Source organism: Psammomys obesus, unplaced genomic scaffold, assembly GCF_907164565.1.
Source record: "Psammomys obesus unplaced genomic scaffold, mPsaObe1.curated_primary_1811, whole genome shotgun sequence".
NCBI classification, from domain to species: Eukaryota; Metazoa; Chordata; class Mammalia; order Rodentia; family Muridae; genus Psammomys; species Psammomys obesus.
In genome coordinates, this window is record NW_026596131.1 from 13,603,890 (window position 1) to 13,630,645 (window position 26,756).

Here is a 26,756-nt window from a genome sequence, read left to right on the forward strand (position 1 = left end):
ACTATAAGGTTGGGGGAGGTCAGGGACCCTCACTATAAGGTTGGGGGGGTCAGGGGCCCTCACTATAAAGTTGGGGGGTCAGAGGCCCTCACAAGGCACCTGTGCTGTCAGTTATAACAGTGGCAGACGCCTCAAGGGCTGCTGAGACGAGGGCTCTTGCCTGCAGTGGGGCTGGTAATGGGGCATGGGTCAGACCCGCTGAGGACCACCCATGTGTTAGGCTTCATGCTGGGCACCGGAGGACTGTGGCACAGGCCCTAGGTTTGCAGATGGGGAAACTGAGGCTCACAGAAATGGAATGCAATGAACTCAGGTGTGCCAGATGCGCACAGTCTGAAGTGTTACCCTTACAGGGTATTTCTTGCAGGGGCACAGCAAACCTTGGCCCCAAGCAGGACACAGAAGACTCTGCTCCCAGCAGACGTTGGGGAAAGGGCCTCTGTTCTCAACTCCTGGGGATCCTGCCCCAGCCAGATCCCCCATGGGAGTACCAAGGCAGGCCCACAGAAGGGTCAACACGCAGGAAAGGAGGTCAGGGCAGGTGCCAGGGGAGCCCCTGTCACAGCTGCTGGTAGTCAGGGTTCTGACTCAGGCAGGCAGAGACCAGCGGAGCAGCAGCAGCGACAGGAATGGCTGGAGGGCTGCTTCCTAAACCAAGATCAAAAGAATTAAGTAGGCTTAGCTCTGAGCCAGGGATGAAGGGCGGCCACCCACAGGGAGCCAGCTGGGGAAGGGAGGAAGAAGGAAATCAGGGGGTCCCCAGGGAGGGCAGAGGCTTGGGCCAGTTGAAGGCTGAGCATCCCAGCACTGAAGTCTGGGGAAGCACGCTACACCCACGTGTGCAAGGGGCAGCTCAAAGATGGTGAGTGAATGTTATGCTGGGCTTGGGAGAACCACGGCGAGGAAGGAGCTGACCAACTTTTGGGGTAAAAATTGTTCTATGAAGAGGTTTTCAGGAAAGAGGTTCAACCCTACTAGTTTCTTAAGTCGATGATGACTTTTACACCATCCAGCGGGTGAGTGTCATGACAAGGGAATAGGGAATATAGCCATCAGCAGGAGAGAGGCAAGAGTTCGAATCCAGGTCTTCTTCGAGCTCAGGTACATCGTTGGGAACATGAGAACGGTAATGGGAGAGAGCAAATGAGTGGCAGGCGTTGGGAAGCATGTGGTACAGTATCCAGGCTTTTGAGAGGTGAGTTTCCTGTCTCCTCATCTCTCGGGTCAGCATCTGCCTCTGCGGTCCTGCAGACCCATTGCTCTCAAATCCCTCAGGTCTGTGGCCACAGAACTGCGGGGCCAGTTTGTCCATAGGAAAGAGTCTAAGCCCAGCTTACAGATAAGGATTCTCTGGGATCCCCTCCATCACCTCTCGTCTTTACCACTTCCTCCAAGCGGCTCATGGCCCAGGTCAGAGTCTGCCTGAGACAGACGGGACTCTACAGCCTCACCATTTTCTCTAGGTTTCCAGACCAAGTCCTCGCCATTAGCTCTGGGGTCTCCTCAGCCCGAGCTCCAAGCAAAAGGTTTTTCCTTCCACTGTACCAGCAGGAGAGTGGGATCTGTGTGGTTCCCATTTGGACAACTGGGGAGGGCAGGGAGCTGGGGACAGGAGCTGTCTGAGGTGGGGGTGTGTGGCCTGGGCGTCCACTTCTTGAAAATGAAATCCACTGTTTCTATCTAAACGATCCCTTTCAACTGCTAATTTGCCAAATGGAAATAGTTAATACAAATTACACATCCCGTGACCAGAATTTTGTGATTTATTTCTCTTCATTTAACAAACCTGGAGCTTAAGATGAGAAGAGGCCAGGGTCTGTTGACCTATTCTCTCTTGGGGACAGCAGCTTTGTCCTTTATGCCCACACTACTAACAAGGAGGTGGCCTTCCAGTGACCAGGAAGAGACTAAAATGCAGGGTGGAGAGGGCCTGTGGCTACTGAGCAAGTATGGGGCCTACAGGGTCACTGAGCTGTGCCTTGCTCCTTCCACCTGCCCATTGGCCACAATGTTCGGGTTGCTGAAGACCCTCACAAGGTCCTGGCTGCAGGCGACTGAGGGCTCTGGTCACTTTGTGTAGGGAGGCTCTGACCTGTGGTCCTCGGACAGGGCCAGGAAAGATGGCCTGGCAGACTCAAAGCCCATGGCCTCCTTAACCAACTGGCTTTTGTAGGTTACAGACAGTTTGCTGGCTCACCTATCAGCTTGCTCGGTCCTCCTGAGAGGCTTACACATCCCGGGACTCAGGACCTAGCTGGGGGAACAGTGTTGGCATACACCTCTGGTCAGCTTGTGGCTTGCTCTGTCATTCCAGACAGCCTTGCAGCAAAAGTTTAGATGCAGCAACCATAGGCACACATACACTCAACAGCCCACAGGGGCTGAGACACCTCCCTAAAGGCCACACGGCCTGGCCCTGCACCTGGAACATAGCTTTGTTCACGGGTCTGGGTCTGTGGTGGAGCTACTGAGGCTCTGCCAAAGGGACAGAGGCAGTAGTCACTGCCTGGACTACAGCTGTTAGAGGTGATGCCCTCTTCTGCTTGGATCCAGGACACATGCTTGATGGCCAGCCACACTTAGCTGGGTTTTTCCTTTCACACGACCCAAGCAGGGATGAGGACTGAAAGTGGCCCAGGTTGGGGAGGGATAGGACCAAAGTCCTTCCCTCCCCAACCTCACCCACCGGCCGGCAAACCTCTCCTCAAGGCCTATCTGAAGACCGTCAGAGCAAAGACAGCACACCCAGGCCGGGGTGGAGAAACCCCGTCGGTTCCCCGATTCCAAATCGGCACAGGAGAAGAGGCCCCAACAGATGACTTCATTTGTAAGAGCCATTTAGAACAGGCAGAGCCACAGGGCAAAGCAGTGGCTCGGGTTGCAGGGTGCGGACAGCGGCTGGCACATTTGCTGCCGAGGATGTTCAAGAACCGAACAGCAGGGATGGCTGCGCAGCTGAACGCTGCAGAATCGCATGCTTCACACGGGTGCGCTCTGTAACCTGTGAGTTATATCCCAGTAAAAACCCACAGACATAAATTATCAAAAAGCAAAGAGGGGAGCGTGGGGAGAGAACTAAGCTTGCTGTTTGCATCACAGGACACTTCCATCCGCTGAGCCTGGGGTCCCAGTGGGACGGTGAAAGAAGAGCCTGTCCTGACCTTTCACCTGTGCCCCTCAGCTGCTTCCCACCGCCTTAGCCCTGCAGTGGCGCTTCAGGTGTGCAGTTATCACACACACATACTTCACCCCCACAGCTGCCACGTTCTTGACAGCAGGGGCTTCTGTCTTGTTTCCTGGGTTGTGTGAAAAGAATCATTCCCCTGCGTACCTGGAGTGGGTACCAGCGAGTCTGGAATCTTGAGCACACATTGATGGAGGATGGGGCCCAGCTATGCAGTCACTTCTTCCCCACTAGCCACACAGCCAGGCACTATCCGAGGCTCTGAGAGAACAGCAGTGAGCAAACCAAACAGTCCTTCCCTTTCAACAGAGGCCAAGCAAGCAAGTAAGTGAGCAAACTGTACCAGGTTGGATATCCAAAAATACGATGAGCCCACAGAGCCTAAGGAAGAGGATGGATGAAGCTTTGCAGGACTCAGACAGGTATGGGAGGGACTGTAGAGCAGCAGCACAGCCAGAAGGAGGCCTACAAGATACTTTAGTGAGAACTCCATTTTCTTCTCCAAAGCAGGTCATCCCCTTGCCATACCACCCAGCGGCCATACCACAGGCAACCTGCCCCAGCAGCCCTGCCCAGTCTTGCCCGCTCCACCTGGGCTCTACCTTGGTCTTTTGGCCCTAGAGGCATTCCCAGGGGATACAGGGCTGACCTGTGACTTCTCTGTACCCAGGAGGTGCCATGAGGAGGCTACCTGCCACCTGGCCTGAGCTCCTGCCCAGGACCTCCCCGCCAGGAGCAAGTGAGAGTGAGTCGGGGTACTGGGCCTGGGCCTGGGTGTCACTGACTCCCCAAGGGCAAGAGATCCAAGTGCCAGTTTTCTTTGCCTGGCTTCCTTACACATGAGCTCTGGACCACGCTGGCTTTGGGTCTTTCAGGAATGATGGATAGAGGGCCAGAATAGGGGCCCAGGAGAGCCACTCGGGTCCAGGACAGACATCTATAAAGAATAGTAAGTAAGGACTAGAAGCTTCTTCAGAAGGGCACACTGGTGTTCACAGCCAGCCAGGCTGAAGAAGCTGGAGGAAGTGGCTGGAGGAAGAGGTCACAACCTGTGAACACCCCACACAGGGTGGCACAGCCCAGCCTGGTACCATGATGGAGTGCCCACACACCATACATCAGCACCATCAAGATGGAACCACCCATTTCCCATCCTCCTTCTCACCAGCTACATGTTCCAAGTTCATCCTGTTCTGTCCCTTCTGCCCTGTCTCCTGGGTCAAGCCTTCTGATTCACGTTAAGCCTCTGTCCCGCTGATCCCTGGTTTAGCTTTCCAGCCCCTTTCCAATGTAACTCCCCTACCTGCAGCTCTGACCCTGACAATCCCTGTTCAGAGGCCTTCTGTGCCTCCCTACTGCCCGGCCTTCTCAGCCTGGACTCCAAAGCACTCTAGACAGCAGCTACTCCATCCTTGCACCTCAGGGTACCAGGCACTCCAGCCAGGATCCATTCACTGAACTCAATGGTTTTTTGTTTGTTTGTTTTCTACAGAAATTGCTCCCTCTACCTGGGGCAGCGCAGCCACAAGCTCTGCACCCCTTCCTCAGCCAGGGCAGAGTGTGTCCTCAGACCTCTCCTTGGATCCCTATGGATGGTAAACCTCATCCTCGGTGTCAGCCACCGGCCTCATGTGGCTGCTGAGCATTGGACGTGTGGTCGGTTGCATGTGAGATAGGCTGCGAGTGAAGAATGCAGCGTGGATTTGAAAGGCTGAGCATGGAAGGAGAATGCTAAATGTCTCAACCCTGTTTATATTGACTCAGCTGCAGCAAGAGGACCCAGGATCCAGCTGAAGGAAATACATCCTTAGCGTGAACTTTGTTGCACGCTCTCTCTCTCCCTCACACATTTTGTGGCTATTAGAAAAACCTAGGGGCTGGACAGATGGCTCAGTGGTGAAGAGCACTGTCTTTTTTCCAGAGGTCCTGAGTTCAATTCCCAACAACCACATGGTGGCTTATAACCATCTATACCCTCTACTGCCCTCTTAGAGCACTAATATGCATAAAATAAATAAATAAATAAAATCTTAAAAACAAACAAACCTGTTACCACTACTGGCCCAAGCCAGGCTTGGCAGACTCTTTAAACAATTATTATTATTATTTACTCTGTAGCCAGAGGTTAGTCTCAAACTCACAGTGATCCTCCTGTCCCAGCTTTCCAACTGCTGAGATTTCAGGTGTGAGTCACTATGTCCAGCTGAGATTTGTTTTTCTATGGAAGGCTTGGCTACTCATGATCTTTGCTGTGGCTCTAGGGGCAGAGGGCTCGTGAGTCACACAGCCCCCTTTACAGTAGCCTGCTCCATGACCACAGACGAAGATGGAGTTGACTCTGTCCACGTGAGACCCCACTGTCCAGACCTTGAAGTATGTTAATTGGCAAAAATTATTCCTAAAAAGGGTGGGATGAGAGGCCAACTAAAGTAGCCAACCTCTTGTTTACCAAATACAGACATTAGGGAAATGAACAACAGTTACCTGTCACCTCACAAAATGAACATTCCCCCACAAACCATCACACAATGCCTTTTGGGAAAACCAAAACAAAACAAAAAACAAACAAACAAACAGGGAGCTGTCAGCAAAACTGGCCTAGACCCAGCCGAGACCAACAGCCACAGGGGGAATCTCAGCATACCCAGTCTCTCCAGCAGCTTGGCCCGCCCCCACTGGATGGCAACTCCAGCAGAGAAGATCTGGGGACCCTCAGGCCCTGCCCGGCTCACAGACCACACTCTACAGCAGCTTAAGAGTTTCACTCTTTAGAAGGCTCTAGATCTTCCTGCGGGTTAACCATGAGACTCATGTGATGGCTGCACACTTGAACATGGCCCAGCCAAGTGGAAATGTTCTCTGCCAGGTTTCAAAGGCCGGCTACAAACACAAGAGCGGATGCTGTCACGAGGAGCCCCTGGCTCATGCTGGTACCCGATGAGGCTAGAAAAGCTGGGAAGCGCGGGGTTAAATAAATCATCTTACTAGAAATCATCTCACCTGCTTTTTTATGTATGTGGGTGCTAGGTAATTTAAATTCCCTATTGCTTGGCACTGTGTCTCTGTGGACCAGCTTCTGATGGATTCCTCACCCGTCACAGGCAACCGGATGCATGGGCAACAATCTTCCCTGGCCTGACATGGAGACCTCCATTAATGCCCCCCCCCCCCAATACTTTTAGTTGGCCTTCCTGGTCTCCTTCCTCTGACACGCTGTGGCTTGGCAAAGACAATACAGCATAGCTTGGAAGGCACAAAGCTCTCCTGTTGGCCGGATGGACCCAGTGGGTGGCACTGACTCACCCTCTTACTTAGGGACAAGTGGGGGAAGTCCTGAGACACCCAAGGGACAGGGTTTGTCTTTCCTGATCTGTAATAAGGGTCTTTTCCACCTTGGAGATGGGGCCAGCCTCCTACCATACCCCTTGAAGTGGTGGCTTCTGGGTGCCGTCCTCAGGGCCCTTCCCAATGCTGGGCACAGACTTTTGCGCATACCATGAGCCAATGCAGTGTCCCCCTAAGATGATGGAAGCCACAGAAATGGCACCTCACTCACCCTCAACTCCAAAGTATCATTGGCAGCAGCCACCGGCTCCTCACATCTGTGATTCTGTTGCTTATTTCCTTTTGTGTCTCTTTAGTATGACCGCTGGAAAGTCTCACATGCTAATCTGCACCAGGGGATAAGAAAATGCAGAAGAGCCTACCCACATGCACAGTTCACAGCCATACACTCATATGTACTCAGGCACACACGCTCATCACGCACACACGCGCGCACACACACACACACACACACACACAACATCACACACACCCCGCATACACACATCATACACAAAACACATCACACCCACACCCCACACACCCTCTTTAGCAGAAGACTTGGCTCAATAAGGCACAGACAGTATTTGGGTACGAGAAAGTGTGTCTCAAGACAGCAAACCCAATTGCCCACCTGTTGCTCTGAGACTGTGTGCCGAGCAAGATCCCCCCTCTGCCATGGCTGCCTCTGAAGGCCCTGGGCCTCAGCTCTGAGCTTCCTGAACCCACAGAGTCTCCCTGCAGCTCCCCCATACCACAACCCAGCGATTTCACCCCGTCTACAGCTGCTCCTGACACACTGGTGCCTCTCTGGTCAGCTTTCCTCCCCAGCAGCACCTCACAGGCAGGGATGACCGCTGACCGGGGTTCAACTCAGCTGGTTTTGCTGAGTGGACAGACAGATGTCTGAATGCGTGTGGGCAAAGGTGATATCACCCGACCCCAGCACCTGCCATTCATGGGTCAGCGTCCTTGCTTTTCAGAGAAGGAAACAAAGGCGTGACACCCTCTTTTTAGGGCTTTGGGGAGACGCTGTGGGGCCTGGCAGTCCCTAGGGACCCACTGTAGTGCCAGCTCTTGGGAAGATATGATGCCATGGGCCCTTGCTCTGGGGCACCCTGCCTGTAGGCACGCGGTGAAGCAGCCCCTTTCTTTCTCAATGTGTCCCAGAAACCAGCAGAAACAATACCACACCCAGTCCCAGGTCCACTCAGGCCTGCTCATCTACCTGTCTCCCCACTGCTGTCTTGGCCAGGTGTGCAGGGACCAGGCTCAGAACAACTCAGATATGTGCTAATGCCACACTAGTTGACGTCCCTATAATACTCCAAGTCTGGACTGGAAGGGAGGCTTAGGCTGAGGCAAATGTGGGTAAGGGTGCCAGGCGGGAGACCTAAGCTTCACGGCTCTCTGGGAAGAGGATGCACAATTTTACCAAAGAAGCTAGAGACACACCGATGGGGCAGCAGGCAAGGGGGCCACCGGCTAGCTTCCTTTCTCTCCTCACCCATTGGAGTGGGCTCTGACCAGGCCTTCACAATCAACGTACATGCATGCTGCCCTGAGGAAGGGTGTCCAGTGTTGCAATGTGGCTGTGACTCCAGCACCTTTTATTCCCAACTCTAGACCTGAAATTGACTGCAGGCCCGGAATGGACATGACTCTATGTAGAATGCTGGCCATGGCAATGGCACAACTTGACGTGTGGCCACTGGCCATGGCAATGGTGTTTCTTCGCTCTATTCACCGAGATCTTTAGAGATCTCAGACTGTGGGGACACAAAGGCCCACCTAGGGACCCAGAGTTGCTCTCATTTCCTCTCAAGCAGCCACAGGCCTCAGCGCTGCTGTCCCTGGTGGGAATCCCACTGGCTGCAGGCAGACTAGGCCCAGCTGTCATCACAGACACCAGAGTCTGGAGCTCAGGGGAGCGCCTTAGTCTCCCGTTCAAGATTCATGTCCACCTGCGTTTCCTCCTGGAACTGGACTTACTCCTCTCGAGGAGATCCAGATGCCAAAGACCACCCCCCAAGGAATACAGATGACAAAACACATCAGATCTAGTCCCATCGGGGTTTGGTACACAGTGTTCTCTCCACAGAACCCAGAAGATGGGTGGGCCAGATGTAGGGGGGCTGGCTACAGCAGGGTGATGGTGAGGCATGGTAGGAGATGTCTAGGAGCAGAGGGGAGTCCATAGGAGAAGCTAAGAGAAAATGAACATGGAGGAGGGGAGAAGGGAGAGAGAGAGGGAGAGTGATGAGGGGCTGGAGAGGCTCTGAAACAAGGAAAGCAGAGGGGAGGAAGCATGCCAGTCAGAACTTTAAATCAAATAAACACACACACACACACACACAATAAATAAATAAAGAAGTGAAGAGAAGGAAGAGAGAGGCACAGTCTGCATCTCCTCCAGACAAGGCCCCAGCCCTGCTCACAGGACCAGCTGCCAGGATCACATGGGCTTCCTGGATCCCACACTGCCAGGAACTACAGTTGCCTCGACCGAGGGGCCTGTCTGCCTCAGGCCCTGGTGCTGCCTGACCTGGCCCAAGTCGGGTGCCAAGGGTTGCAGGAGCCTCCTTAGAATTGGACAGAGGCCACAGCCAGGCTGCTGCAACAGCCACACCCTCTGCCCTCTCCTCAGGAACCCGATATTCTGCTTGGAGCCACCTTCAACTTGCTGTCCCTAGGGTCAGAAGACAGAGACAGAAGGACACTCAGGCAGGAATCTCATCCTTCACCAAGGATGGTGGCCAGCCATCTCCATGTTCCAGTGCCATGGAGCAGGCAGGCTGCTTCCCTGACTCACTGTTGGTGCAGCAGCGGGTATCAATGATGGGACAAGCCTTTCCGTCAGTGACTTGAATGGAAGACTTGGGCTGCAGCAATGCTACGGGAAAATCCTACAGACCTCACCTATAGCAGGCAGGCACCTTCCACCTCCTCGCAGACCCATGCCTGCCAGGGTGAGCCCTATCCATGAAGGACATGGTACAGGAAATGAACGCAGGAGATGCCTCACCGAATGAGAGCCTGACTCTCACCTCTGGGCAGATACCTGGTGGGCACATGGAGGTCCAAGCCTGCTTGGATCTGCAGTTTGAACCTTAAGCATTGAGCTACTCTAAAATTCTCCTTCACGCTTGCTCCCTAGCTGTGGCAAGTCCTATGTCCACTGTCCATATTTATCCTAGTCCAGGCGCCAGAGACCCCTGCTTTACACCAGAGAACCCCACTCACCCCACAAAATGAAGAGTCACACTCAGGATCTAAGACCCTTTGGTAGGCTACTTCCATTGTCCCCAGCTTTCTGCCTCTTTAGATATCCTCTTGGGGCAGGTCCAACCGAGAGACCCACAGGAAATTCAAGAAAGAGTTCAGGCCACCAGAAGCTCTGGCTGATGTCTTCTATTTTGTGCACAGCTGAGAAAGCAGCTGGGAAGGGAGGAAAATTCCTGAATTCCGGTGTTCATCAGAATGAGAGATGGACTCAGCCATGACTCTGGAGCGTGGGTGCCAGGCCGGAATCCAGGCTGTGCTGCTCAGCAGCTTTGCTGTTTTAGTGTGCTAGCTACCTGCTCCCTGCCTCAGTTTCCCCTAATTGTTAGATGTGTCCATAATGCATGTATAGGGCTAGCCTTCAGCAGGTTCTGGAACAAGCCCGAGCCTATAAGGCATGGAAACCAAGGAAGGACCCACAGACCTGGTGTGGTCACTGCGGTTGCCAGAGGCAGCGGAGTGGACAGTGCGTCAAGGCCAGACAGCTAAGACACAGTGCTTTGTCCCCATGGATCCCAAGGTCTGAGGACCCAGAGTCACAGGAGAGTTTGGGGACTGTGACTCCATCGACACACCACACCTGAACAGCAGTGTCCCCTTGAAGACACGGCAGACAGGTGTGTGCTCTGTGCCTTCTCTCTTTCCATCAGCCATGGGGTCCTCACCAGCGACCCATGCTGTCACTATGAGTGAGTGTGGCTCTGGGCCACACCAAGCCTGTGGGTGATATGCTAACAGCCGGGGGCTTGAGGGGCGGAAGAACAGAGACTAAGTGCCAGGAGCGCGCAAGGTGTGAGAGGCAGTGTTATGTTTGCTACGGTAATTAATCCTTATTAAAAATTGCTGTGATTAGCAGTGTTCCTACCTCAGAGCAAAGAGAGAATGGTTATGAGTGGGAGTGCAGCTGCCTAATGAATCTCAGAACAGGCCCCAGGACCCCCACGTCCCTCCGTGCAGCTTTGGGCTCCACTCCTGGGGGAAGGCGCCAGTTATCGGCAACTCCAGGAAGCAGCCGACTGCATACCCCAGGCTGGAAGGAAGCTTCCGGGGGCTGCCAGCACTTGCCACGACCAAGGAAGCTCTCTGGGGTTTCACCTTGACTAAGTACACACACGCAGTCACCATCAACAAGACTCGGGACACAGCCTTCATGGCGGCTGGGCCTTCACCTCTCCCTGGATTTCCTAGGCAGTCCCTAGCTCCTTCTGAACACCCCCCAACCCTTCCTCTCTCTTTTTTTTTTAACCCTACATGAAAAAAAAATGCATCTTTCTTGCCACGAATAACTTGCCATCTTGGTTACTGGTGGCTTGATAGGATTCCCTTTTATAGGACATTGTACCTTAATAAGAAGGTAAAAACTGACAAAAACCCAGTTTTTGAGCTGGGTCTTCTTTGCCCCTTGTCTCTGAGAGCTGCTTCTGCTGGGGGCCATATGGGACCATGTGGCAGCCCAGCTGATGGTTTGGAGTTTTTCAATGAGATCCCTCTTGCCCCCAAAGGTCACTATGATCAGCCCCATCACTTGCTGGGGACAATATACCAGGGACCGAAGACTCATGGTCTCTAAGAGGGAACAGCCCTACAGTGTCTGTTCTGGCAGCCCAGCAATGTGCCCAGAGCCTCACGGGGGGAAAGTCCTGTGGTAATGGCTTGTGGGCATCCTGGAGCAGACTGGTGAAGACAAGGGGGGAAAGCCCAGGAGGGCTTCTAATAGCTCCTACCAACCAGAGCCCAGCCCAGATGGCCCTACCCTGGTGCTGGTTAGGGAGGGAGAATTCTAAAAAGTGCACTTTGAGAATCCACAGTGTGAATTTTAGGATTCACCACCGCAGACAGCAGAGACTGACATATGATAAGAGAACCTTGTGACGGATTACAGAATCGCATGTCTCTGTGGGGACATGGCCTTATCATCCGTGCCCTCCCAGGGCCTAGCGGCTCTCGGAAGGTAAGGGTTAACGGCTCTCAAAAGGAATAGGATTCCACCGGTTGAGGTTTTTATCTCCTAAATTTCCAAGTCGAAAGACCATAGGTTTCGAGAGCCAGCCTGTTTAAAAGCTGCATCTTAATGCGCCTCCTACTACGTCTCTTGTCTTGCTTGATTTCACGTCTTCTGCTTCTGATGGTAAATGTGCTGTTTAGACTGAACACACCGCCGGCATATGGCACCAGCATTCGCGTGCAGCGGACCCGCAGCCCCCACGAGGGGGCTGGAGGAGGGGCCTGCTCTCCTCCAGAAGTCTAGCCAGGTGCGTCCAAGGTCCCTCCTCATGCGACCCTCCCTTCAGGTGATGGAAGGGGCCATCTCACCTCAAAGGGGGCCGGGGACAAGCTGGGTGCCAAGCTGAATGCCACTATTTGTTCTGTCATGCCCCGGACCACCAGAGCTCTGTGTGTGTCCCCAGAAAATGGTGCACCCCTAACAGCCAGGGACTACAGATCTAGCTCCGAGCATGTCTGCCCCTGCAGAAGAGCTGCGGATGGGCAAAGGAAACGGGGTGCTTCCGAGCCTGGTGCAGTGGGTGCACAATGGCTGTCCCAAGAGGGTTCTGCTCTCACTGATGGTGTCTGTGTGGGGAGAGCTCATGTGAAGGCCTCTTGCCCCTGTGGAAAGCTGCGAATGACCAGCCAGGGTGCATTACCAAGCCCCAGCAGACTCTGGCTATCTACGCAGCAAGCCTTGATGGTGGATTCCCTCCACCAAAAGCTCAGGTCTAACCCATCAAGATAATGCTGAAGCTCTGGGCCTTCCTTCATCCTTAGCTCCTGTGTCCCGAGGTGGGGGAAGCATTTGCTCAAGGAAGACACAGGTGAGTTCTGTGAGGCCTCTTGCACCAACAGCAAGCCATGGACTGGTCTCCAGGACCTTCACTCCAAACCCTTCACTTGACCCCTGATCCCAGAGCCCTTCTGCCAGGGGTGCCCCACTTAATCCTACACCTCCAAGTGGTATCACCTGGCAGACAGAAGCTCACATCGTTCAGCCCCATTCCAGAGTCTCCAAGCGACCCTGGAGGGGTTGGAAGGCTGGCCTGTGAGGACCACCTAAGGTCTGTGACTCTGGGATTGACTAATGATGAATGGAAATGTGGGGACTGGCCTGTGGGTCTGAGGCTCTCAGTGGCTCTTGTATTATTTCCCGAGAGCCTCAAATGTCACAGGTGGTCCTAGGAAGGTGGGACTCAGGGCCTAGGGCTCCGGCAATAGGCCACCTTCTTCCTCATCACTATGCAGGCTCCTGTCTCTCCCTCTGCAGAGGCCAAGATGTTTGGTAATCTTTAGCGCAGACAAGGGACCCTGGGGTGGCCCAAGTCCCCAGCGGCCCAGGGCTTGTTGCCCTGGGTCAGGTTCTGGAGGCCTAGCTTTGCCACGTCCATGTTTTCTCCTACACTACCCCCCATGGTTCCCTGGAGAGTTCATGGAGGGGCATGACAGATAAGAGCCTCTCCCACCCCCAATGGCTAGCCTGAGTCTCCACAAAACCTCCAGAGGAGGCCAAGAAATACACCTGTCCATTTCCAGTCAGCTGTGCACCCAGCTGTTTCTTCCTAGCCTGATCCTGACCCTGACCCCCAACCAGCTTCTCCTGTGGGCACTCTGCCCTCTGCCTCTCTCCTTCATGCTACCCCACTTCAGAAGGGGGTCTTATGGGAACCCTCTAAACGGGCTGAGCAAAAGAGCAGAGACAAGCAGCCAGCCGGAAGTTCTTAGTAGCCCCAGGCCTTCCCCAGGAGCTACCCACCCATGTGGGTCTACCAGAGGGCCAAGGTGTGAATCCACAACAGGGTAGGCCCCAGGCCATGGGGAGGATGGGCAGGCCAGAGGTGTGGGCAGCCCGGGTGGGTGAGGCCAGGGTACCGCAGCCTCAGGACAGCTGTGGCGAAGCTGGTGCCAAGAACCGTAACCGGGAGGGCCTGGGGAGCCCAGGGAATCCCCTCTCTATCGCTAGCGCAGGCCTGGGGCCCCTGCACCGATTCCGCATTGGGTGGGATCGCCGGACCCCGCCCCCTGCGCCTCTGGCCAGCTGGCAGGAGGAAGCTGAGGCTCTCAGCGCACCTCCCAAGGGGGCATCCTGGGGGTGAAGGGGCTCCTAACCGCTTGGTTTACTGTCCCCCAACGCCTGCCAGCCTGCGATTCCTGCGCAACCCAGCACACTGAAAAAGTCCAGCACCAGCCTCCTCTTGGGCCCCAGCTTCAGGGCCTAGCTTTTCTGTCCCACCAGGCAGGTGGCCCGCCTCCCCAGAGGCCCGGCGCGTGGTCCGCGCTGCAGCACAGCCGTGCTCCCCAGCGGCCACCTCCCCGCGGCCCCAGGGCTTGCGCGACGCGGCCGAAGAAGGAGCCTGGTTACCGGTCCCCGAGTCCCCCGCGTCTCCACAATAAGTTCCCCAAAGTAACCGGGTGTCCAAAACCCCTGCATCCTCCCCTTGGGCTTCCCCCGAGACTCCGCCCGCCGCCCCCTCCCGCGCCTTCGAAAAGTTGCGAGCGACGCCCCAAACTCCAGCCAGCCCCCCGACCCCGCACCGCTCGCGCCCTGGGCGCCCCCACGCTCCTCTGCCACTCAGGGGCGCAGTTCCCCCAACCCCAGCCAGGGCGCCATGACGCGAGGGGAGCCGCGGGGCCACTGGCGGCGGCGCGGAGGCGGCCAAGTGCGGGGCGTGGGCGGCGGCGCGGGCCGCACGTGCGCGGGACCTGGGGGCGCTCGGGCCGGGGGCGCTTACCTGTTGGAGGTAGAGGAAAGCGGGCGGGCAGGGCACGGAGTGCGGGAGCATGCTGCCGGAGTTGGACAGCAGGAGGCAGCCCGAGTTCGCCATGGAGCACAGCATGGGGCGGCAGGGGGGCGCCCGGCGGCCGAGGCGGCTCTGCGCTCGCTGCGTCCCTCGGTGTGTGCGCGCGCCCTGCCTCCCGGGCGCCCTCCCGGTCTCTCCTCCTCCGGGCCTCCCCTCCCCCGCGTGGCGCTCGTTAAGAGGGAGGCATGGAAAGGGGAGCGGCGCGCCTCTGCCGGGGGCTGCCCTGTCCGGGCGGGGATGCCGGAGAGAGCGCGCGAGAAGATGGGAAGAGGATGGGTGCGATGCGCGAGAGGATGGATGTGGGGGAGAGGGGAGCCAGTCACTTTGGAGCCACCGGAGCCCTGTCTGCAAAGAGTGGTGCGTGTGCGTGTGTGAGTGTGCGCGTGTGCGCGCGTGTGTAGCGGTGGGAGGGGGCGTCCCTGGCGTACTCCAACATCAAACGGAGCCCCGCGCTCGGGGTGGGGGAGAGAGCCCGGCCTAGGGCACCGTCGCCAGTCCTGCACTTAACCCCTCGCCTGCCGTCCTACGCCGGGCCGCCAGCCCTCGCCCCCTCCCGCGGGCCTTGCGCTCCCCTCCTTCGCCCGCGCGCAGCCTCTGCTCCCGGTGGCGGTGGCGGTAGGGTCTGGGACCTCTGCTGGCTCCCGCTGGTCTAGGCTGCGGCGGAGAGGACAGTCTGCGGCCCACCGACCGGAAGGCGCTCGTTCTGCCTGCGTTCAGAGAAGCGCCTCTCCTCAGGGAGGCCGGCTCCGCGGCGGGGAAGTCGGTGATGTAATGAGGGCATCTCCGCAGAGGCTTCCGTGCTGGGGAGGCTTTTCCGGCTGCTCGGTGCCCAGAAGCCCAGCCAGAGCCCCGAGAGTCTCTCCTGCCCCTCTGCTGGCCTCCAGGCCCCAACGGCTACCTCAGCAGCCTGCCGAAGGCGCATGGTCCTGTGGACACGCAGAATGGGGGTGGGCAACAAGGGACAGTGGCCATCGGGCGCCCTTCTTGCCCCATTGTCGGGTAGTGCTGGGCAGAGGCCTTGATTTGCCCCTCACACCACCACTGCAGCCTGCCTGCATACGTCTGCAGCTTTCCAGCCACACACATGCGGACCTGCCCCCCTCCCAGGCAGTTTTACCAAGACAAGCCACAGGTGAGCCTGGCTGGCATAGGCGATCCCCCCACTGCCACTGTGAGAGGTAGCCCCAAGGTGGGCACGTGCCCAGCCTCACGTCCTGCTTCCACAAACTCCCCCCACGAAGAGGCCCAGCCAGGTACCAAGTGCCGCTTTGGGACTCAGCTGCAGTACCCAAGTTCTGCATTGAAGATGGCTGGCCTGGTAGTTTAAGCTGGTGGGTCCTCCTACAGGCTGTGTGAGCTCAGCTGCAACTGCTTTGTTGTCTCTGGGCGTCCACTTCCCAGAGCAGAGGGCAGCTGCTTGTTGCCCTTGCTGTGCTCTCTGTGCAGTGAGGACCTTGAGGTGTCAAAAGATGCATGGCTAAGGGCGGCCCCTCTCCAGGCACCGACTGGGAAGTGACATTGTAGGGAGCAGGCAGACACGTGCAACCCGGAAGGCCTCTCATCAGCCATCCCTGACCCCCACGCTCACAACTAAGTAGCCTGCAATCGACCTTCCTCTGAGAAGGGTGCCGGCTTCGCAGACTGGGAGAAAGGTGGCCAGGCGGAGGAGAAGTGAGATGGGGCAGCTGGTGGCCCATGCTCTTCACCCCTTTTCTTACAGTTCTCTGGGATGCTGCTGGCTGGCTCAGGCAGAAGGTGGGTTATGGGTGTTCAAGGCCACCCTTGCCTTCCACAGGGATGGAAGAGATGGCCATGGGTTTGGTCTCCCGGTCCCAGATAGTGGTAGCGAGTTCCCAGCACCAAGGACTGGCACATATGGGGCATGATGGTTCAGGCTGTGTTTGTGAGCTGAGGCCTTGGAGGCTGACTGCCAGTGCAGTGCCCAGAGTGCCCCACATACTGCTGTGTAACTGCCCATGTGCTCCTGTCTGTCATCACTCCCTGCCCAGCTGCCTTTTCCTTAAAGGGAACTTGGGTAGCTCCGTGGTATCAGCCCAGTGCTCCCAGCAGACCATCATGCTGCCACTGTCTGGGGTTAGGAGCTACTGGGATGGCGTTCTCTTTCCTGGAGTGAGCACGCTGTATGGCGAGGAAACCAAGTCTGCAGCCTCAGGCCAGGGAGCCCGCCTTGATACCTGCCTCTAGCAGCCAGCTCATCACACACAGGCCCCCAGGAGAAAGGAAAGAGCGTTAAAAAGGAAATCTCCAGAAAAAGAGCTAAAACAGCATGGCTGCGTGGCTTCTTTCTTGGGACAAGGCCATGTGCCTGGTGCTTGCCACATCATGTTCTGGATGTGCCATGTTGCTCCAAAACAAGCCAGTGGCTGAGTTCCACAGATCCCAGCCTCAGGGAGGTTGCTGCCCAGGGGGGGGCCTGCCCATGTGGACCTCACAGGCTGGAATCACTCTCCCCACCTGCATCCAGTGCTGGACGGGTGGGCGGTCACTGCATTAGCCTGGGCTGTGTGACAATCCCCATGCCCCCGAGATTCCTGAGCACTCTCTCAAACTCCTGAGGCCCTGTGGACCAGGCTGTGTGGCCCTGAGTCGTGGGTGGGGGAAAGCCAACCCACCCAGCCACGTGCTAGGCTAGGCTACCCCCAGTTTTTCTTGGGTTGGAGGGAGGCTTCGAGCTGGGAAGAGCTGTCAATCCAGTGAGAATATTCACTACTTAAAAAAAGATACAGGAAAAAAAAAATATCCCATTCGCCCTGAATCTGAGAAGGGCCTTGTTAGGGAGGCATGAACTGAGCTGTAATTATTTCTACGCTCCTGGGCACCGCTATAAATATCAGGCAAGTGAGGCACCTCAAAAGGTTTGGGTGGCTTGGCTCTGAGCTCTCCTGGCTCCTTCCTGCCCTCCCATTCTGTACCATATTCCCAAGCAGGGCCTTTCCTGGCTGCGAGTGCTCCTCTTCCTCTTCCTGACACACGCCTATCCCGCTGTTTCTGGACACTTTGTGCCTCTTAGCTGTCTACCTTTGTGGAGTGGCTTTGCCAGTTAGTGTCTGGTGGCATTTTGCCTCTTAAGTTAGTCTGTTTTGGTTTTTTTTTTTTTTTTTTTTTTTTTTTTTTTTTTTTTTTTTTTTTTTAGCAAAAGCTAGGCCAATGAGTATGGCTAAATGATGGAGAATGCGGTGTTGTCGCTGTCTCCCAGTCTTTGGGAATTTCCAAGGATTCCCATGGTATCTCCAGGTGGAAAGAGAAAGGCCTGTCGCCCCTTGACAGACAAGCAGTGGGGCTCCAGTCCTCGGTGTTGTCTCCTCTCTTCCCTTTGAATGCCCAGTCTGACCGTCCCCAGGCTCTCCCTCTGCAAGGAGGATGGTGTGGAGCTTGGCAGAAGTGTCCCGGAGCAAGGGGTGAGCTCACAGCCTCCGGCTGCAGCCTGGCTCTGCCGCGCCAAGCCATCATCTAGAAGTGGACTGAGTTCCCATGTGCTCTGCAGTGCCAGGCCTTTCTGCCCCAAACCTGGGCTTCCTGGCACAGGCTTGGACATGAGCAGTGGGGACCAAGGCAGAACGGCCTAATCTATCATCCCGGTAGGTTGAGCAGTGGGGACCAAGGCAGAACGGCCTAATCTATCATCCCGGTGGGGTGAGCCAGGATGGTGTGCCTCAGAGTAGGGTTGTGCAATGAGATGTGGAGTCACCCAAGAAGCCTTTAGTGATGTGACTCCCACCTGAGTCTCGTATCACTAGAGGGACACATTTCCAGGGAAAATTAACATCGGATTCTGCACCGAAGGGAAAGAGATCAGAGTCGGGGTGGTGGGAGCCCTTGGTTCCTTTGACACCCTGGACATGTCAAGTTGGGAAGTTCTTGAGTTTTTTGTTTTTTTTTTTTTTTAAATAACATAACAATGTCTGGTTTCTGAAGGAGGCATCCCCCATAGGCGTGGGAGGGGGGCTGTATGCGTTTTCACTCTGGTAGGTGGACTTCCAATTCTCAAAGAAGGGTAGAGGGGCCTCTGCAAGGAGAGGAATAGGCCTGAGGAGCTGTCCGGAGCTGTCCAGCCCATGACGGGCTGAGGGCTGAGGAGGCCGCACCGAAGGTGTCCAGCAGAGGGCCCACTCATACCGGCTGGAAGTTCCTTTCCCAGCAGGCCTGTGAGGAGGGGCTTCTGGGGGGCTCCTCCCCACCCCTGGGCTTCTCTGCCTCCCTCTGTCCAGAGCATGCAGAGAGAAAAAGCTAGGCCCAGTGCAGCCTGCTGTGGTCAGCACCCACCTTTCAGCTCGGCAGGGGGTCCCCCACCTAGTGACACCATCCCCCTGCCTCAGCAGAGACTGCAGCAAAAGTAAAAACCCTTGTGCAAAGGGAGTTTATTTATCTGTTTAATTAAGAGGCGTTTGCCAGCCACATTTGGCTCCATCCGTCTCACTTACAACCACGTCCCAGCAAAATTAAACATAATAAATACTGGGAGACTGAAAGCAAAGGGCACACCCGAGATATATGGGGAAAGCCAGAAGTTGCACAGGGTTGCAGTTATAGGGACATCTTTCTTTTGCAAGTGTCCCTCCCCTCGGGGGCCCAGGAGCCAGAGGACTGTTCCCAGAGAAACGGCTGCGGGTGCCTCTGCTTTTCCCACTCAGCGCTGTTGCCAAGCTTCCTTTATAGTAAGTGGGCCCCCAGGCCTTCTCCCTTCCCCTCTCCTGCAGAAGAGGAGTGAGCTCAGCACAGACTGTTCAAGTGGCAAGCCTGCGGCTCAGCACCTTAGGGCTAGGTGGGCAAGAGGCCTCGGCGGCAGCAGCTTTGACCAACTCCTTGGGGTTTCCTGCTGTTCCTGGGCCCTGCATACCTGCAGAGGTGGCTGGCAGAGCCTGAGGAGAGGCCTGGAGAAAACATGACCCCAAACCTTTGATCATCTGTGTTAGCTGTGGTCAAGCTACCATTCAGAAACTGGGCCCAGAATCTCTCAGGAACTGGAAGAGGAAGCCAGTGTGTGGACCAGACTGATGGGGCATGCTGTCTGCCAAAACTTCCCAGGAGTAGCAGCTCCGGAAGAGGAGATGGGTGCCCATTGCTACCGATGGCCAAGGGTGACCATGCTTTTCATTTTGTCTGTTCTTATCTCTGCTTTTCAAAGTGCCTCACCACAACCCACCTCCCCGCATTGCTGCAAGCTGCACAGGGAAGATGTAACGACGCCCATTTGCTGCATGACATTCTTAGAGTCACAGAGGTGGCTCTCGGTCCACACAACCAGGAAGAGGCAGAGTCCAGCACGGAAAACCAGACTCCAGGCTCAGGGAATTCACGGAAGTCTTTGGCTTCCCTTTGACCGTGCTGTTTGGCATGTGCCCTTCTGCAGATATCCTCATCATTAGCCCTTGGCTTGCTCTCTCCTAACAGGATCAGCCCTCAACCAGAGCTGTTAATGGAACAGTCATTTGCAATAGCCCAGGCATCTACTAATCGTGCTGCGGCAATTATCTCCAATCTCTGCTTTCTCATTAGGCGGGAGGTTGCAGGAACCCAGTAGGCTGCTGAACCCTGTGATGGAACCGAGAGAAACTGCCATTGGACTGGGGTGCCCTTTTGCACCTAGAGCTTCTGGCCCATCGGCCAGGCATCTTTACCCCACTCGGAGCCCTACCCACCACCCTAGACCTTGCCTTGCACATCGTCTCCGTGTCTTAATATCAAAACCACAGATGACCAGAAAAAAGTCTATGAATCATAAAAGCCATCTGTCTGCTTGGGCATGAAGACTCCAGCTCAATGAAATGAAGTGCCCTGGGGTGGCCAGGTTCCTGGTGCAGCTGGGGCTGAGGACAGCTGGTGCTAACATCACAGCAGGGTTCTTCTGTAGGCTACTGACATCCGGGGATGCTAGTGAGAGTTGCAAGGCCGGGGAAAGCCTGTAAAACTCACTGCCCACAGAGCCCAGCCTGGGTCCCTCAGATTGTCCCCGGCAGCCCCACTGCAGCAAGGATGCTCCAGGTAGCACCCACCTCTTCTCTGGGGTTCTTTATCCCACCCCCACCAAGCCTGGAATTGGAGGGGGTACCCAGAGGCACAGGCAGACAGATCTGCAAGAGAATGTGGGGCCCCTCGCCCTGGCCAGGAGACACTGAAGCCTTTCAGGACAGGTGCTGTCTTTTGTCTTTATTTCCTTGAAGTGCTCTATGGAAGGAGCCCTGATACCTCCCTGGGGAGCCCAGCCAGGTTTTTATCACCATGACTGTCAAGGAAGTATGCCTTGTATCTTGATTTTATTCAGAGGACGAAGGCCTTGAAGGAGTAACAAGAGGGAGCAGAACCCACTGCCACCTCTACTAACTCCCGGGAGACACAGGGGTCACCCACCAGGACTTGAGCAAAGCCCTGGGCAGAAGGAAGAGGCTGAGTGAGTGCAATCCCAGCAGCACGAAGCAGTGGGTAGGCTGCCTTCGGGTGGGCACCAAGCACAGGGCTGCAGTTTGGGCAGCTCCAGTTCAGCGGCTGGTGTGAACTGCCATGGAGTCCCATCGCAATCACGTCAAGGAGGCAAAGTGTTTGTGGTGAAGCAGCAAGCCTGCGAGAAAGGTCAGGGCCTCCCCCTTCACCGGCAGGCCCAGGGCAGCTCTGCAGAGAGGCAGCCAGGGCCTTCTGTATTCAGATGCTCTACGAAGCCAACATGAGAGGCCAATTTCTTTCTTGCTGTCAATTTTCTAAAAAATATCTTACTCCACAGAGAAGCTAGTGGCCGTTTCTTCACTGTTGAGGGAGGAGAGGCCACACATGACAGGCACAGCCATCATCGTAGAGGCTCCGTATGCCAAGGGCCGTGAAAGCCAAGGGTGAAATAGATGAGCCGTCTTCCTCCAGACCAGAAATGGCACTCAGTGGGTTAAGAAGCCACTCTGGCTTCCAGAAGCAGAAAGCAAGGGGGGCTGGCACTGTGTTCTTTCCCTGCCATTCATGCCCCCTGAAGCCAGAACAGTGGCTCATTAAAAGCTCATTAGGAGCCCATGGCACACAAAGGTCCAGGGAGGCAGCAGTGTCCTGCCAAAGCTCATGGCCCCGGAGAGGCCTATGCACCATGTCAGGCAGGCCAAGCCAAGCTGCAGACAGGAGCTGGGTGACAGAGCAGTGGCAGGCCAGGTAGGGGCAGAAGGCTATTCAAATGAAGCTTTATAGGAGCTGAGCTTGTCCTGGGACTCAGGGATAAGGATAGTCTCTGCTGGCAGACAGCAAAGAAAGAGACAGATGCTAACCCTTAGATTCTCCTTTCTCACCTCTATGGTAACAGAAGTCAAATATGAGCTCCTTTCTCGGGCCTTGGGGGAGAAAGGGCAAGGACTGTCAGGGTTGGGGGTGGTGGGCAGTCAGGATTCAGCCAGCATCAGCCTTGCCTGGCAGCTGAAAACGCAGCACAGAAGTTCTGAGGTGAGCACAGTGTGAGTGAAAAAGGGGGCCATGAGTGCAGACACAGCTCCATGGAGGCTGAATGCCTGCCAGGGAACAGAGCAAGTGGCGTGTTTTGGTGGGACTGTGGGACAGAGCTTTCAATTAGGTATAATGCTCTGTCCTACTGAATTTCCTCTGTTTCCCTCTCCATCCTGGGGAGGACCCCTCTCTTTCCTGATCTATGCTAGCACCGGGGTCCAGTACTGTTTTGGCACGAACACAATTCCCCAGTGCCAAGGCATGGGGTTTCTGAGAATTCGCTGGCAAAGAGGTTTAGAGGAAGTTGCAGCCGGCTGCAAGCCCTGGGCTGTTCTCTGCAGCTCCCGGCCTTTCCTCCCACCGAGAGTTGCCGCATTAGGCTGGGGGAGCCTTCTGTTCCTTTTCTTACTTCCCTGGGATGCTGTGACTTTTGATTTCTGCTTGATTAATATACAGCCAACAGACACTGTATTTAAGGAGGTTCTAATTCTCTCAGGTCACCCAACTCGGGAGCGGCAAAGCCGTGAGGAGCCAGCCCCGCAGTAGATCAAACACTGGGACCTTCAAATCGCTCCATGGCCCAATTTTTCATCGCTGCTGCCGTCTGATAACCCTTTCCGCTAGAAGCCAATCTCCTTGCTTTCCTGGGGGTGGGCTCGGGGGCTGGATGTGGATGTCTGTGGCTGAAACCTTCCTGGCAGCCACACGGGCAAGCCGGAAGGACATAGCATTCCAACCCTGCAAACCTCTCATCGCCAAAGTCAGCCAGCCAGATCCTGGGGTGCGTGCACCCTAGACTTCCTGGACCAGACAAGGGATGTGTAAACGGATCTCTGTGGTTGGCGGGAGATGGGAAGTGGCTGGCCCTGCTGATTGCAACAGTTTATCAAAACATCTTCCTAGCCGTGCTAGGACCCTGCCTCTGTCTGGGGCCTTGCACCATGTGTCCACTCTCCCTTTTTCTAGAGCCAAGTGTCTCCTCCTCCGACCCACCCCGAGGCCTCCCTGACGAGGAACAGATACTCTCAGGTAGGATTTCTCTGTCAATCTTTGGTACTCTGGCTGTGGGCACTTCAGCCCCCATTCTTTTTTTGTTTCCACTTTCTTTCTAGTATCTCCTGGAAGGCAAATGGTTGCTTTGCCTAGCACTCGGGGGCTCGTGTGCATGGCAGGGAGCAGGGGTAAAGACGCGCCTATGAGCGCTGTTTCCGCGGAAGCGTCTTTTATAGACCCAGTCCTTGCTGCAGTTTTGGGAGAGACCGCGGAGCAGCACAATGTAGGAAGATTACACTCAGCTTGTAAATTACTTCCCAGCTGGGGGCGGGGAAGGTGCCTGTTAACCAAGAACACAGTGCTCAAAGCAACTCTCTTGAAGAACAGGATCCTCAAGGACTCACCTCTGATCAATTCTCCCTGCCACTCGCTCACCACAGAAACGTCCGTGTGGAAGTTGAAGGAAGCCTGTTACACCTTCCCAGGTCCAGCTCTGACTCCTGTTGTATCTATTTTTTCTCCACCAAGCCCCACTGGACTACTTCCCTCCACCCACTTAAAATATCATCTATAGATTTTCAAATTATTGCTACACTTTCCAAGAGAAGGCCACAGTGGTTAAAAATTAACAGCAAATTTATAGGAATTCCATATGGCAATTACAGAATTATAATGAAATGGCTGCCACTTGGCCGAGCGTGGGTAATTGGAAATGCACTCTGGGAGACCAGGATCTTTACGGCATTGGGATTGTATTTTTGAGAGTAAACGCTGCGGAGAGGGTCAATGGACCCTTGGGCTGGCCAAGTTCTTCTTCAGAGAAAAGGATGGCCAGTTCATTTGACCAACTCCTTGGAAGCAATTTAGTGTGTGGGGTGCCATTTCACTGGCAAACAGAATGGTAGCTGGACGCCATGGGGGGTGTTTGGGCTACAGGGATCTTGGGGCTGCCTAGATTGCTCTGGAGGAGGAGGATGAAAGGAAGAAGGACCAGCAGCAGAGAAAACACGGTGTGGGGCTATGGCCCTCCCTCCCGTTCTCGCGATGGCAGCCCTGGGCTTTGGGTACACCCTGCATCGCCCCAGGATCCCAGTGGCTACGATGATGCACAAAGAGGAGTCTCAGGAGCTGGGAGACAGCTCTGTTGTCATATCACCAGCCCCCTTTTTAGACGACCCGGGTTTGATTTTCAGAATCTATATAGTGGCTCCCGACTGCCTGTAACTCCAGTTCCAGGAGATCAGATGCCCTCTTCTGACTTCCGTGGGTACTAGGCATACATGTGGAACACATATACACGTAGCTACCCACACAAACACACAAGATAAAAACACTTAAATCTTTTAAAAAGAGAGGTTGTATTTGGAGAAAAGAGGATTTTCCTGGAAGTTGGGGACAAACTGCAGATTTCAAGAATGTTCTCTAGGCCCAGGGCGGTCTGACACAGGAGCCACTGACTACTCTAAAACTAGATCTCAGGGAGGGTTTGGGGGGCGTTTCAGCAGCTAATACCTTTTAGCACTTTCTGGGAAAGCTTGAGGACGAGAGTTCAAATCTCCAGAACTGATGTACAAAGCTGGGTTTGATTGCCTGCGTGCCTATAACCCTGATGGTGTGGTGGGCAGAGAGAGACAGCGGGATCGCTGGGGCTTGCTGAGTGCCAGCCTAGCTCCAGGTTCAGCGAGAGACTCTGTCCCAGGGGAGTGAGGTGCAGGTTGCTAGAGCAAGACACCAACACCCTCCTCTGTCATCTGCGTGTGTGCTCAGACGTGTGCACGCACACATTCATGTGTCATGCCCCTCCCCTCCCCAAACATCAGCGACCACCAAGGGCAATGATCCATGTGTGGGAATCACATGATGGTGTTTGAAGGAATGGTGCCAGAAATAATAAAAATAACGCGTGCATCAGCTGCATGAGGCCGACGATAGTTTCGAGGCTCTGACTTGCATTAAGTTCCTGACAGAAATGGTTTAACCACTTTTTGTACTCACTGACAAGTGAAGATACACACAAGCTGTTTGTATTGTGCCTCGACAGAGTGACACGGAGCCCCGGGGTGGGCACAGTGCTTCCTACTCACCCTGACCTCATCCCTCACTGTCCTCAACATTACCAATCTCAGCCTGGCCACTGGCTACCCCTACAAGGACTGAACAGCCGAGGGAGGGCCTTCTCACGGTGGGACCTGTGGTGACAGAGAGTGTGCCAACTCCTTTGGCCTCAAATGCAGAGCCACAGGATTCGCTCCACCTAGATCTTCCTCTGTCACTTGGGTTCTGTTTGCTTCTCTGCGGTCTGGTCTTTATGTCTCACCAGGACCGCCATGCTGGCAGGGCGAGGTGTGTTTTCCATGGCAGTGTGGCTTCCCACGCACACTGCCTGCCCCTTACCAGGACTTCACCGAGAAATCAGCACTCGCATACTGCTATACTTTGGGGTGGAGGTTGTGGCAATGTCCCTGCCTCTCAGCATCCCAGCAAATAGTGCCCATGTGGGCGAGTTCCTCCACACACAGCTCCCGAGGGGCTTATTGAGACTCCTGGAGTGGAGTGTGAGGCCCTGCAAACTCCATTCCAGTGCCACAGAGCATGGACTAATTGCCACAATAACAATGCTTTGGGCGAATGGGATTCCAGGCACCAATAGCACCTACAGCCTCGTTTTCTATCCAAGATCCCTCTGGAGGCAAGTGGGGGGGTGCGTGTGCCTGTGTGCATGCGTGTATGCAATCTTACCATTTCCTAAATAAAGAATCTTAAATCCTAATCACCTAGGAGCCCGTGACTTGAGGTTTAGGTTGTCACCCCAGAAGAGCAGAAGCAGATCTGAGCCTGGCCTGTCTTAAGCATGAACGAGGAACACACACATCCATTTTTCCTGCCCGCCACCACGCACCCATCAGCTCCTCCCGGCGCCTCTCGTCAGCCAGGAGGGAGCCACATCAGCCTGGGTTCACACCTCTCTCTTTCTAGGGCCAGTGTAACTCTGAGCAGGGGTGCACCCCTTGAGTTCTCCCTCCTGCCTGTAAGAACAGGACGGCAGCCCCTTCCTTCACACCAAGCCCCATTCCACAGACGAAGGCGCTGCCATGCAGTAATGTTCAGCTACTCATGTTAATTAATTCAACAAATATATATCGAGTCCCTCTCGGTGCCAGGCTTTGTTCTGGGTCCCTCCTCTCTGCAGTGGGCAAATAACACAGCCAACGAAACCTCCTTTTCTTCCACCTGGCCAGACTGAATTCACTCTGTTCATCTTCCAGGCCTTGGTATAGATAGTACAGTTAACTCTCAATTATCTATGCAAATGGAGTGGAACATTCCACTGATAATTCGGAAAGAGCAGCAAGTCCACAAATAATTCTTATTTGAATTTGGAATGCATTATGCTTATTTTTGTGTTGGATTTACCTTCCTAATTACTGTTTGTTCTGGCTTTTGCTCAAACTGGTTTGCATTCTCAGAACCCAGGCTGCTAGGCAGGGAGGGGTGTATCCTAAAAATATTCCAGGAAGAAACCAGCCCCGGACGCTATGTTGCTATGTTGTACAAGACTCCAGAGTACATGGGTAGCAGAGTGCTGGGGAACCTAATGGCAGCTACTTTCATGGTTGCTTCAAAGTTCTGCCCAGGTGGTGGCTGGGTACAGTGGCCAGTGAGGAGGGACGCTGGATCCTAGGGGAGAGGGTAATACCAGGGGTGGCTTGTGCCACCTTGCCTTGCAGAGGTTTGCACTCTGTCTTTTTGCC

General features: G+C 55.0%; 1 protein-coding gene across 5 annotated transcripts in view; it reads right to left on the reverse strand.

The window, feature by feature from the left end:
- Window positions 1–26,756, reverse strand: part of Rbfox3 (RNA binding fox-1 homolog 3) — a 401,184-nt gene that overhangs the window by 65,506 nt on the left and 308,922 nt on the right. Inside the window, exon 1 of one of the 5 annotated variants that reach the window (XM_055592147.1) lies at window positions 14,512–15,482. The exons of 2 other annotated variants lie outside the window; for them this stretch is intronic. In XM_055592147.1, coding sequence (XP_055448122.1) covers window positions 14,512–14,616 — 105 coding nt within the window. In that variant the 5' untranslated portion in view covers window positions 14,617–15,482. Of the gene's footprint in view, window positions 1–14,511; window positions 15,483–26,756 lie in introns of those variants that run through there. 2 more of the 5 variants (XM_055592146.1, XM_055592150.1) reach the window with 2 other exon arrangements.